At 35.2% G+C, this 13,876-nt stretch overlaps 1 protein-coding gene and 1 pseudogene across 1 annotated transcript in view; one reads left to right on the forward strand and one right to left on the reverse strand.

The window, feature by feature from the left end:
* Positions 1 to 13,514, reverse strand: part of Eato (Engulfment ABC Transporter in the ovary) — a 34,044-nt gene extending 20,530 nt beyond the window's left edge. Inside the window, exons 1-10 of the mRNA XM_036356745.2 lie at positions 13,269 to 13,514; positions 13,086 to 13,206; positions 10,856 to 11,056; positions 10,203 to 10,456; positions 9,914 to 10,139; positions 9,710 to 9,859; positions 9,471 to 9,649; positions 9,199 to 9,409; positions 8,622 to 8,767; positions 8,335 to 8,489 (exon numbers count right to left, since the gene is read on the reverse strand). Coding sequence (XP_036212638.1) covers positions 8,335 to 8,489; positions 8,622 to 8,767; positions 9,199 to 9,409; positions 9,471 to 9,649; positions 9,710 to 9,859; positions 9,914 to 10,139; positions 10,203 to 10,456; positions 10,856 to 11,056; positions 13,086 to 13,206; positions 13,269 to 13,448 — 1,823 coding nt within the window. The 5' untranslated portion in view covers positions 13,449 to 13,514. The remainder of the gene's footprint in view (positions 1 to 8,334; positions 8,490 to 8,621; positions 8,768 to 9,198; positions 9,410 to 9,470; positions 9,650 to 9,709; positions 9,860 to 9,913; positions 10,140 to 10,202; positions 10,457 to 10,855; positions 11,057 to 13,085; positions 13,207 to 13,268) is intronic.
* LOC138856252 (uncharacterized) lies at positions 6,772 to 8,140 on the forward strand (annotated as a pseudogene).
* Positions 13,515 to 13,876: the final 362 nt, after the last annotated feature.

Raw genomic sequence — 13,876 nt, forward strand, 5'->3', positions numbered from 1 at the left:
TATCGGTATTTCGGTGGAAATAAATAACCGAACGATATAACTGAAAAAGAACAAAAATATATATATATTATACGGTACCTGCCTCAGAGCTTATTTCGTGCCTCCAAACACACCGTTATATTCTTTATAAAAAAAAAAAAAAAAAAAATTCAAAGTCAAGTATTCCTACTTGCGATATTTTCAGCGGTACCCCTTGGGCTAATAAAGCAACAAGCAGGATCGCTTATAACGCATAAGCAAAGGCTAACAAAAACTCATATATATTACAGAAATACATACATACATATGTGCAAATGCCTATAATTTAAATACAAAATTTTTGGGCTTTAAAACTTTGCCGCGAAAAATATTAACCGCAAGTAACATCCTTTTAACAACATACATATATGCATACATAATCATATGGTACATACATAAATTAACTACTTCTAAAAGTTCAAATAAAAATAAAAAAAATTACTGTTGTTCAAATACCTGCCTGCTTAATTCGTGTCTCCAAACACACCACTAGAAAAAGTACAAAAAATTTTATAAGTCAAGTTCATCGACTTGCACACTTTCCAGCGATACCCCTTGGGCCGATAAAGCAACAAGCAGGATCGCTTAGAACATATAAGCAAAGGCAGAGAGAAAAAAAAAAAAACAACAATAACATTATCGGCATTTATGTATGTACACATATTTTCTTAAACATTGGCATATTTCCCGCGCTATATATATACCGCAACCCAACCTTTTTACTCTTCTCATATCTCTTATATATTCTCTTAAAAAATATACATAAAAAGTAATATATTTACAAATATATATATATATAAATATAGGCACTCTCAGCAAAACTTTACAAAAACGCGTTACATGTATGCATGTACATATATGTATATGCACACATGTCAATATAACTAAAAAGTATACGGTCAAAACGGATTAGCATATACAAACATATGAAAATAAAAATTAACATACATAGGTATGCAGATATATATACATTTGTTGTTAAGAACAATTTTATTTTCGCGTTCCTTTTAAACAAATGTAGATTTTATACAAATGTAGATACATATAATAAAAACGAATATACATACATACAAAAAATATACAAATTATTCGCGAGTGAGTAAGCAATTTCGGCAATTTTTAAGATAATAATGATACGGAAATAAATTTTAATAAAATAAATTGACTTGTCCGATAAATAAAAAATAAAAAAAAAATTACAACAGACTAATTTTACAAATATTTAAAAAAAATTTTTTAACTACAGCTTTGATCAGCAAACTAAAAATTTTTTTTACTACAACCGTATTATAGCAAATATTCAATACAAAAATATTTTAATAGCTAGCCAATAGCTTTCAATTTAATTCAAAGAGTTATAAATGCAATCTGAAAAATCAAAAGAGGTTAAACCACGAACACCTCTATCATTAGAAATTCCAAAAATGGCTGATGATGATAAAGCCCAAGGCACACCCGCAGAAGCTACACGCTCAAAGCAGGGTGCAAAACAAAAAAGAACCAAAGACAATTCACTGTCAAGGTTCATAACTGAAAGTGACAGTTTTATTAGATACTGCACACGGTTTTCGGCTTCGCCTATTAACGACAATACAGAATCAGTCCTAAATTTAAAAACTCAAAGCATAGATAATATATGTGCACGCGTTCTGACAGCGTACGATACAATATTAGATACTGACGACGCTGAACTTCCAGAAAACATTAAAGCTTCGGCGTCAGCCAAATATGAAAACTGCCTCGATCAGTACGAAACTACGAAGGCAATGATATTAGACCAAATAAATTTATTAAGGCCATGTAGAGCCACTACTCCTCCTCCGAGAGTAGTTACAAATTCAAAAGAAAACCTAGATACAGGTATATTTTTAAAAGTACCAGTGATACTGAAGTTTTTCATGGAGGTTATGATCAATGGCCGTCCTTCCGGGACATGTTCACTGCCGTGTATATCAACCATCCTAAACTTTCACGAGCACAAAAGCTGTACCATCTCAGGTACAAAACAAAAGGGGAAGCAGGCAGTATTGTCAAGCGTTTCGCTTTGAATGACGAAAATTTTAATCTGGCTTGGGATGCACTGGTCGAAAGATACGAAAACGAAAGAGTATTGGTAGATAACCAAATAACTATTTTAATGAATTTACCAAAAATTCAACAAGAAACCAGCCAAGAATTTCAAAAACTATACTCGACAGTGACTAATTGCTTATCTGTGTTAGAAACACAAAATGTATCCACAGAATCGTGGGACTCTATCCTAGTAAATATTTGCGCAGCGACACTACCTGATGCTGCTTTGCTACGATGGGAGAATCACTAGTGGCAAGAAAGAAATCGCCAAAATGGCATCAAATGAAAGAATTTTTAACAACTCAGTACGAAATAGCTGAGCGAGTAGATAAAAAGGTAGTTAAGCCAAAAGGTCATCAAAATGACTCAAAAAAAAACTTTTTTAAACCCCAAGTCAGTAATAACACACAATATAATAGACACGTTAATAGAAGCCAAACATTCGTGTCAAATCAATAAAACCATTGGCAATCATTATGTGAAATCTGTAAAGGAGAACATAATATAAGATCTTGCGAGAAATTTAAAAAAATGTCCGTTTCAGATAGAAACAATCTTGTCCGACAACATAAACTTTGCATCAACTGTCTGTCCAACTCTCACGGGACAAAATACTGTGAAAGCAAATTCAGTTGTGTGTACTGTCAACGACGACATCACTCATTGCTTCACATAACCAATTTTACAAATATGAAGCAAAATCATATACATAAAACCACGGGCCTAGTCGCGACAACCAAATCAGGTAATCCCGAAATCCCGAGTCCCGAAAATAAAGAGGAACACCCATGTTGCTCAAAAGCAGCAAAAGTTCAAGCGCTTCATTCAGAGAATGAAAGCAAAATTCTTTTACCCACAGCGGTCATTGCTATAGAACATAAAGGAGATTTATTCAAATTAAGAGCATTAATAGATCAAGGCTCTCAAAGATCCTTTATATCATCAAAAGCTCAGAATCGGCGAAAATTGCCAGTCAAAAATTCTAGTTTCCAAATTTCGGGAATTGGCGGAAGAATTATACAAAATTCAAATAAAGTTTGCCCAATCACCATAGTCTCTCCAAACGCGGATATACGAATAGATGCACAAGCCATTGTTCTACCGCAGCTCACTAATTTGCTTCCAAGCTATGAAGTAAATAAAAAACAGTGGGAAAAATGCTCATATCTCAAATTAGCAGATCCCAACTGCCATACCCCATCACAAATCGACATATTATTGGGCAGCGACTTAATACCTCAAATAATTCTTGAAGGTATAGAGAAAATCTCTAATAAATTGTTAGCCCAAAACACAATCTTTGGATGGATATTAAGTGGCCAAGTCACAGAAAAAATAACTCCTTCACAACTCAAGTTGAAAATATTTCAAACGAATATTTAAATAATCAACTCAAAAAATTCTGGGAAGTAGAAGAACTACCCCAAATCACAAAACCTTCAGAAGAAGACCTGGCATGCGAAGCCTATTACCAGTCCACAACAACAAGAAACGAACATGGTCGTTATATTGTGCGACTCCCATTCAAGCCCACCTTTCCAGAAACGATAGCTCTAGGCCACTCGAGAATATCAGCAGTCCAGCAATTCCTAAGCTTGGAAAAAAGCTTGATAAAGAAAAGCGAGCTTAAATCAGCATATGATAACGTGATGGATGAATATCTTGACCTCAATCATATGGAAGAAGCTGTACCATATGAAAAAATATCTAAAGGTAGATATTTATCTTTTTATCTTCCGCATCACGGGGTAATAAGACCAGATAAAATCACAACAAAAGTACGAGTTGTTTTTAATGCTTCAAAGTGTACGAGTTCAGGCAAATCACTCAATGATGTACTATACACAGGGCCAACATTACAACCTGATCTCATGCTGCTAATACTAAATTGGCGCATGTTTGAATATGTTTTCAATGGAGATGTAGAGAAAATGTATAGACAAATTTTAGTACATAAAGATGACCAAGATTTCCAGCGGATAGTCTTCCGAAAATCAAGTAATAGTTCAATCAGCGACTACAAACTTAAAACAGTTACCTTTGGCATCAATTGTGCACCCTATTTAGCCATTAGGACATTACATGAAGTGGCAAAAACCTGTCAAACAAATTTGCCTTTAGCAACTTCTGTGCTACAAAAACAAACATACGTTGATGATATTCTATCAGGTAGCCACAGTCTCTCATTAGCTTGCGAATCACTATCTCAAGTGATCAAAGCACTAAATTCAGCCGGGTTCCCCCTAAAGAAAATTACATCAAATCATCCGGAGATAATAAAAAACATAAAAGGGGAAGACTTATTAGATACTAACTTCCTTAAATTTGAAAAGGCCAGCACTACAAAAACTCTCGGGATTCAATGGAATGCGATAACAGATCAATTCTCATATACAATTGAGTCAATATCTGCAATATCCGCCATAACCAAACGTCAAATACTTTCCTCGGTGGCAAAACTTTTTGACCCCGCAGGATGGCTTTCGCCAATAATGATTCAAGCAAAAATCCTCATTCAAGAACTGTGGCAAGACGGCACTGAATGGGATGAGCAAGTAAAACCCATACGTTTAACAAAGTGGGTTCAATTTGCAAACAATCTACATACCATCTCGGAAATTCGAATTCCTCGATGGGTAACACCCTGACTATAATGTAGAATTACATGGCTTCTGTGATGCCTCTGAAAAGGCCTATTGTGCAACAGTTTACGTACGCACTGAATATGATAACAAAATATCTTCACGTCGATTGGTAGCCAAAGCCAAAGTTGCTCCCCTGAAGACACTAAGCCTGCCACGGCTCGAACTGAATGGTGCACTTCTGTTAGCAAAACTAGTCTCAATTGTCCAAACCCATCTGAAATTAACCAATCACAAAATGTACCTTTGGTCAGATTCAGAAATAGTTTTAGCATGGCTAGAAAAACCACCATATACCTGGAAGACTTATGTATCTAACCGTATATCTCAAATATTAGACTTAGTTGGCCCAACACAATGGCAACATATTGCAAGTTCAGATAATCCAGCGGATCTTGGGACAAGAGGCTGCAAACCACTTCATCTCACCAGCACTACACTCTGGTAGAACGGTCCTACGTGGTTAACAGAATCACAAGAAGTCTGGCCAAAGTCTCCCGCTCGCAATATAATAGCTCCTGAAATTCGGAGAATTGAAAGCTTTCATATCCCTCCTGATGAAGATGATATATTACATCGATTTTCATCATTCCCAAAAGCACTAAGAGTAGTCGCTTACATGTTTAAATTTATACGAAGACTCAAACAAAAGGTTAAAGGAATAACAAATGATCCTTCCGTACAACTAACGCATTCCGACATGCAACATGCCAAGGTCATCCTAATTACATATACACAAACTCGCTATTTCATTCGGGAGAAATCAAAGTTAGTCGAAAGACGACCCCTCGATAAGGGAAGCTCACTTCTCGTTTTAAATCCTTTTTTGGACACTAAAGGATTAATCCGGGCACATCCCATTATAATTCCCGAGAAATCCCGTTTTACTTATTTACTCTTAATATATCTGCACCAACTTACATTACATGGTGAGCATCGCTTGATGCAACAAATGGTCCGACTAGAATTTTATATACCGCGCCTAAAGCCACAAATTAAAAGAACGATTTTTATGTGTAAACAATGCACATTGTACAAGCACGAAATACGCACGCAGATCATGGCAGCTTTGCCACCTGAACGCTGCAATTTTGCTCTTCCCTTTACCATTACTGGGGTCGATTTTGCTGGACCTTTCCAGATAAAGGCCTCTATGTTAAGGTCTTCCTCATTCAGAAAAGGGTATGTGGCTGTCTTTGTATGTTTCACGACAAAGGCAGTACACCTCGAGCTATGTTCGGATCTGTCTACTGCGGATTTTCTCGCAGCATTTGCACGCTTTGTCGGACGACGCGGATTTCCATCAAAAATTATGAGTGACAATGGGAAAAACTTTATCGGAGCTCAAAGAGCCACAGAGAAAGAGTTTGTAAAATTTACTAAAGAAGTCTCCCCAGAAATTGTTAAAAAATATGCACCACAAGGAATCGATTGGCAGTTTATACCCCCCTGTTCTCCCCACATGGGCGGACTCTGGGAATCAGCTGTAAAAAGCTTTAAGTCCCATTTAAAGAAAACGGCAGGTAATCATAAATTCAATTATGAGGAATTTACCACACTACTCGCTCGTATAGAAGCCGTACTAAATTCAAGACCCATCTCACCACTCTCGCAAGATCCCTCCGATTTCACAGCTCTTACACCTGGACATTTCCTCAGAGGAGCTCCACTTCTCGCCATACCTGAGGCAGAAGGAGACTCACTCAATTTAATAGACCGATGGGAAAAAATTAGGATACTTCATCATGAATTCAGCCATAGATGGAAGGAAGATTACCTTAAAGATCTCCATAAGAGACATCGGTGGAAAACGATCCAGAAGGAACCAAATACGGGCGAATGCGTCATCATACATGATGAATGCCTTCCTCCAACAGAATGGCGACTAGGCCGCATTGAAAAGGTCCAACGGGGACGAGATGGTCACATAAGAATAGTAGACGTACGAACCCAAACTGGTATACAAACTCGACCATTAGTAAAATTGTGTTTTTTTCCGAACACCGAAGAACCGATTACACAAACCCTGCCAAGACAAGCGCATAAATAAAATCAAAACCGACAATTAATTCGTTTAACTCGAAATACTACCGTTTTATAATCCGTATATCAAATCTAACACTAACAAACTCGATTAAAAATTAACCACAACATATATAGTCACATATACATATATATATATTTTTTTCAAACCAAATAGCAAATATCATAATTCAAAATTATGAGCCAAACCATATTTTAATATATTCCTATTCCAATAGAAATGGACGTAGAAGATATACACAGCGCTCCCAAGACTGTGAGGTCCGTAATTGCTGCGCCTAGAGCATCTGGTCCACCCATCGCAGCACCAAGGATGCAAAGCTCCACGGCACCACACAGCCAATCATCTGCAGCAGCAGTCAGGGATGCAAACGAGGAGCAGTTTGATGAGCATCTGCCTCCACGATGCAGTCTATGCCATCGACCTCACGTCCTGAAGCGGTGCACCATCTTCAAAAGCATGAAGCCCGCTCAACGCCAACAGATCGCCAGAGCCCACGGACACTGTATGACTTGCTTGGCAGATAGTCACTCCACCTTTGAGTGTATAACCGACGGACCGTGTCAATATTGCCAACGACCGCATCATACTCTGTTTCATCGATTCCCTCGATGAGCAAATCCTTCCACCACGCAGACCAGTCACCGGCACAGACAACAAGGGAATCTCGTCCAGCGCCAAAGAATACATCGCCCGAAGCCATCCAGAGTGGCACGCTCGCGGCCACCTCCACCATCCTATGGTCATCGCAACCAGCGGCAAAGGGCAACCGGATTGAACGCCGTAGTGAGCACTCTGCAACAGTTGCAGAGACTTCTAGGCAATTAATTCGCCTAGGGGGGCCGGGATGTTCATGCGACTTCTAATCCCGCGACAACTAAGCTCACAACCCACCTTACAACATCATACAACACAACATAACACAATGCAACATCATACACCACCTACAACACACCATATCACACACCAACACAACCATATACTTGTACAACTAACCAACCACACTATACACCGACACTTCAATCATCATCTTTTCACCACCCAAATAAACAAAAAGGATTGTTCAGACCAGAATGGTTCTCTTTCGTTTCTCGACACCAGTTCGTAAAGGAAAAAACGTAGCAGCGAAGTTTGTCCGGAAGTGCCCCAAAATCAAGTGTATTTAAACTTAAAGAATTTAAAATATTATAATATATAAAAAGTGAAATTTTATATCAAATAAAAATCAAGTGTATTTAACCTTAAAGAATTTAAAATATTATAATATATAAAAGTGAAATTTTATATCAAATCAAAGTCAAGTGTATTTAACATTAAATAATTTAAAATATTATATTATATTTAAGTGAAATTGTATTTCGGAAAGAATAAAAGCAAAGTGAGTAACTACATATGTTTTCAGAACATCAGATTTTCAATTGTAAATTAAAATGGTTGGATGCAGCTTATTTTACTGGAGTGGCCCAAAATGGGACGATATTTGTCTCAAGTATTCAAATATATGTATATATATCCCCAAAATTTTTGTGGCGTTATCAAAATATTTTTAATACTTACTTTGTATTACCCGCAATTGCGATTCCCAGGGATAACCTTCGTTTCATACCACCGGATAGACAGTTTCCGTACTCGTTTTCTTTATCTTGTAACTTGAGCTTAATTAATAATTCATCTGTAATTGTGGCGGCATCATGCTTTGACATTCCTCTAATCTAAATATTTAATTAAAAATTATGGTATTATTAAATAAATCTATTACTTTAATAATTTCATATCATATAGGTTTTTAAAATAAATTCGCTTTATAAATGAAAGAAAATTTGAAAAGGGAAAAAGATACATACCTGAGCAAAAAAATTCCAATGTTCAGCGCAAGTCATATAAGGCATAAAAACACTCTGCTGTGGGCAATATCCAATTAAATGACGATATGAGCCAACCTCATGCTCTCCACAAACCGTTATTTTACCCGAATCTGGAAGTTCGGAACCTAAGATTTTAACAATAAATAGAAGAAATAATTTTAACTTTAATTGTTGTGAAATATACGGGAGCCATTGTTATTAATTGAGGATTATATAAATGAGGGCAAATTAATTTACATAATTTATCGACGGTAGTTTAATTTTAATTTACAAAATGGTTTACAATGAGCTCAACCGCTAGCATATATTAATGGTCTAAATTCAACAGTTCCATTAACGAAAATGCAGTGATTCGGCAGAAATCGCCTAGTCTTCGATTATATTTCTATCATTTGAAAATTTCGCACAAAACCTATCGAACAGTTTGAGGCAGGTGACCTTTTATAAGTAGTATTAATATTACTTATATTTCATTTTTGAGTTAGCTCAGTTAACTAACTTCAAGTATGCAATATTAGAATCAATCAATTAATAATATAAATAAATAAAATCTTACCCATAATCATATTTAACGTCGTGGTTTTACCTACTCCGTTATGTCCAAGGAGTACAGTAATTTGCTTATTCTTAATTGCCATATTAAGACCATCGGAAATGATACGCTTAGGTTTTTTAAAGGATTTCTGAAGGTCTTGAATGATAATGGCATCGGTTCCAATTTTGCTAGTTGTATACTCAGTGCTTGGTTTATTTCTCCTCCATAATGACTATTAATTCAAAATATTCAATAAATTTTAAAGTTCGAGTAAAATGAAAAATATTTTTCACCATGATGGGAAGGAGGTACGGTCTTTGTAAACTTCCTGGGCCAGGAAATATATATGCCAAGTAATTATATAGCATTGCATATATTAAGCACTGGGCTACCAAAATGCTATAAACGGATATGACTGTAAATGAAGATTCTGTAATATTTATATTAAGTACATTGCGGCCAACTTCGCGATCTAAGGTGGTAAATAATTATATTATTAGATTACATGTTTTTGGCTATTATAAAAATTTACATTTATTGGTAAAGATTTGAAAATTTTTAATTCCCTCCATGAATGTTTTCGTGCTAAATATGTTTGCTAATGTTGAGACTTCTCCTTTTGAGAAATATAGAATATATGGAGTAACCAACGTTAAAAGTCCACCAACTTTGGCATGAAATACTGAAAATATTTTATTTTGAAATTTTTTGTATTCATTAAAAACTATTGACTTACCTGAGTGAAAAAATACTGATATGAGGTACGTGTAAGACATAGCAGAAAATATGTAGAGCACAAATAGTACAATTATGTATCCGACAGGCACAATTTCTCCAAAGGCCTGATATATCCCACCAGCAATTAGCACCACCACGGTAAATACTGCATACATTAATAATCTGATGAGGAAGAAGCTAACACCATTCAAAAAATTCATGGGAGTTGCAATTGCTAAAAATTCCTGAAATAAAGTATTAATTTATAATCATTAATAAAATACTAATTATTTATTTGAGTTTACTACCTTGATACCATTTTGTTTTTCTTCGACTAGAGGTACAAGAAACGTGCTAAGTAGTAAAACATTAAATAGAACTGAATATAAGGAACCAAACCAAATAATACGCTGTGAATCGATTGTTTCTTGCGCAATTGTAGGCACTGAAGCAATTTCAAAATCGAAGTTAATTGCTTTGGGACTGTCTTGAAGTGTTATAAACATTCTATCAATTGTGTGTTGTAAGGTCATAAAACCAGATCGTATGTAGTCATCATCATCTACAAAGATTATAACCGATTTCATTTTTAATATTGCTTGTTTTTTATATTGTCGAAAGGAAATAGGCTGCACCCAAGCTATTATACCCTTTACAGGTGCATTTTTTAATAAAATAAGAGAATATAAAAAGATCTTTATCTTGATTTTGATTGATCAGTTTGTATGCCAACTACATCCTGTGTGGTTTGATGCGAAATTTCTTGAAGATACCTTAACAAATTTAAAAGTTATCGATACAAACTTAATAAACCCTGTTCAGGGTGTAAATATAGTAAAACCAGTCCTTAAAATTTTCAAAAGAAATCAGAATTAAATCTAGTAAAGTCACTAAAAAGTAGAACTTTGAGGAAGTTACGTAGTTTCATACATATGAATTAATGAACTCGGAACATAACTACCTTTTATTCCAGCTACCTCTTCGTCATTAACATAAAGTTTCTTAGGTGATATTCTTATACTTGTTGAACTTATCGAATACTTCAATTTCTCGCGTGATGGATCAGTCGGATAGTTTAAGAAGTTCACGGCATAACAGTTCCCTTTACAGCTGCGTTCCATTTCAAGAATCATCTCAGTTGAGTTACCAAAGAACCGGAGGCCTATATATCAAAATAAAAAGTAAAAATCTTACAAATTTATGTTAATATCAAAAAGTAAAAATCGTGTGTAGCCGAATATGAAGAGTGTCTTTTCAAAAGGGTATATCTACATCTTAAATTATTTTTCATGAAACGAGAAAACGTTATAAGGGAAATATTTAGAGACCTACTGAAAAGTAGTATTTCTGTTTAAAAACTATGTCATTACAATGTTATTAAAATATCTCGTTTTGAAACGAACACTAAAATTTAAAGCTTTTTTAACAAAACGAGTAAGAAAAGGCTAAGTTCGGATGTAGCCAAACATTTTATACTCTCGCAATTCGCAAGAATCAAAGGCCAGGAAATTCCCTCAGGTGTAGCAAAACCATATATAAAATATATATAAAGAATTAAACATCCATTATTAAATGGAGTCGTGATTAAATTACAATCAAATTTGATATTTTCTTAAATATATTGTATTAAAGGCCATAAACTTAGTCTCAGTTTTATTGCTATACTTTAGTTCGCGTCCGTGAAAATTATGACAATTCCTGAGATATGTATGAATGTGATATTAACTCTACCAAAGTGGCTAAATTTTATATTATAAGCTTATGTGGAAAACGTCATCCAGAGAATCGGAATTCATTATATGAAGGTGTGAGGTTTGGACCAAGGTATATACAATATACCTATATATATATATATATTGGGAATAGTGAAAGATATTAATTTTGACATTGCTCAGCCAAACTCGAGAACATTACGAAACCAGTAAGGAAGATCTAAGTTCGGGTGTAACCGAACTTTATACTCTCGCAACTTGCAAGGTTTTACCCCGATACAATCATTTTAGCTTGATTTGCATAGTGGAAAGTGAAAGAATCAGATGGAATTTCAAATGGCGTGGTTGTAAGCCGATTTCGATATGAGAAGAATGTTATGTACTGAATTTGGTTGAAGATATGGGCTTTCAACTAAAACTGAGCGGTGCCACGCCCACTGTCTAATTTTGAATGCGGTTCCTATAAAGTCATCTCATACCATCCCAGAGATAAAATTTAATGTCTCTGGCGTGTTTAGTGCTAGATATATTGCGCTTTTAGTAGTTTTTAACAGTACCGTTATACGGGGAGTGGGCGGGGTTGTCACCCGATTTCACCCATTTTCACTGTCGATAGAAGTCTTAAAAACATTTGTTCTCAGTTAATTTTGTTATTATAGCTTTAGCGGTTTAAGAGACATGCATATTAAACCTAATAAAGGGCGGGACCCCGCACACTTTTTAAAAGAATTTTAAACTGCAGATGCCCCTCCCTAAAGTGATCCTGTATACCAAGCAACAGTCTTGTATCTTATTGTGGAACTTAGTTATGGCAATTTACTTGTTTTTGATTAATGGCATTTTGTGAGCGGACCACTGTCGATTACGCTTATCTGTCATACCAATCGTATTACGGTACCAAGAAACATGCGTACCAAGTTTCATAAAGATATCTCAATTTTTACTCCAGTTACAGCTTGCACAGACGGACAGACAGACACCCGGATTAAAACTGGTCTTCTCATCCTAATCATTTATATATATGTATATAACCCTATATCTAACTCGATTAGTTTTAGGCGATCCAAACAACCGTTAGGTGAACAAAACTATTATACTCTGTAGCAACGTGTTGCGAGAGCATAAAAATTTTACATACAAAGACATGTATTTCGTCGATTCCTAAAAATTCTTGGGGGACAACGACGTGTGCAAAATTTTAGATCGATATTTCAAAAACTAAGGGACTAGTTCTCGTATATGATACGACGGATATGGCTAAATCGACTAAGCTCGTCATGCTGATCATTTATCTAAATTTTACGGACTCTTCTGGGTGTTACAATCTTCGTGGCTAACTTAATAAACACTGTTCAAGGTATAAAGAAAACGGATTTCAAACTTATTTGGTAATTTGATTTAATTTCAATTTTCAATGACTTTTGTATTGTTATTTACTTACTTTATAAATTTATATATATTTGTAAGCAATATACGAACCAGTGTGTGGATACTGTAGTTCTTGACGTACTCTTTCCATCAATATATCAGTTCGCAAATTATTTGGAGCGTAAAAAATTCGATCAACGTCATTAGAAGGGAATTCCGTCTTAATAAAGTACTACAAAATTAATACTTTCATAATGGAAATTTAATCAATATTAAAAAATTATGACATATTACAAATAATCTCCCTTCATAAGTCGTTTGAGGCGTAGTCAGAAGTCTGTTTGTTGAAAAGAGGTAAACAATGAAAATGCCTGAACAGCCGACGAATATTAGCAATAAAGATATCCAAGAGTATCGAATTTGTCGCCAATTCTTCCACAAAAATATTCGCAAAAGTCTTACGCTTTCCTTCATTTTTAAACTATAAATCTAACAAATAGCTATTCATCTATCCATATAAACTTAGGAAGTATCAAAAGAATATATAATACTGCGTTCACATGGGGACTCTTTTGTCGCTCATTATCGCCAATATTTTTTTAGTGTCGCTTTGTGCGTTCACACAAGCAAAAAGCGTCCAGCAACTCAAATAGAGTTTCTCTGTCATTCCTCTTCATAAAATTCTAACAAATGTTTGTGCGGTTCGGCTACGCGATACTTAGAGGGTGTTTCATATTAAATTTATATGTTGGGATGATGGTCTCACATTTTGCTTGCAAGGAATTACCATGAATGTGGTAGAACAATATACATAATACCCGCTTAATAGTTTCAAGGAAATACTTAAGTCGGAAATTCCCTAATCCACCAGAATGTATTGAATATCCGCAAAATTTGTAACA

The sequence above is a fragment of the Bactrocera oleae genome, chromosome 3 (assembly GCF_042242935.1).
Source record: "Bactrocera oleae isolate idBacOlea1 chromosome 3, idBacOlea1, whole genome shotgun sequence".
Classification (NCBI taxonomy): domain Eukaryota; kingdom Metazoa; phylum Arthropoda; class Insecta; order Diptera; family Tephritidae; genus Bactrocera; species Bactrocera oleae.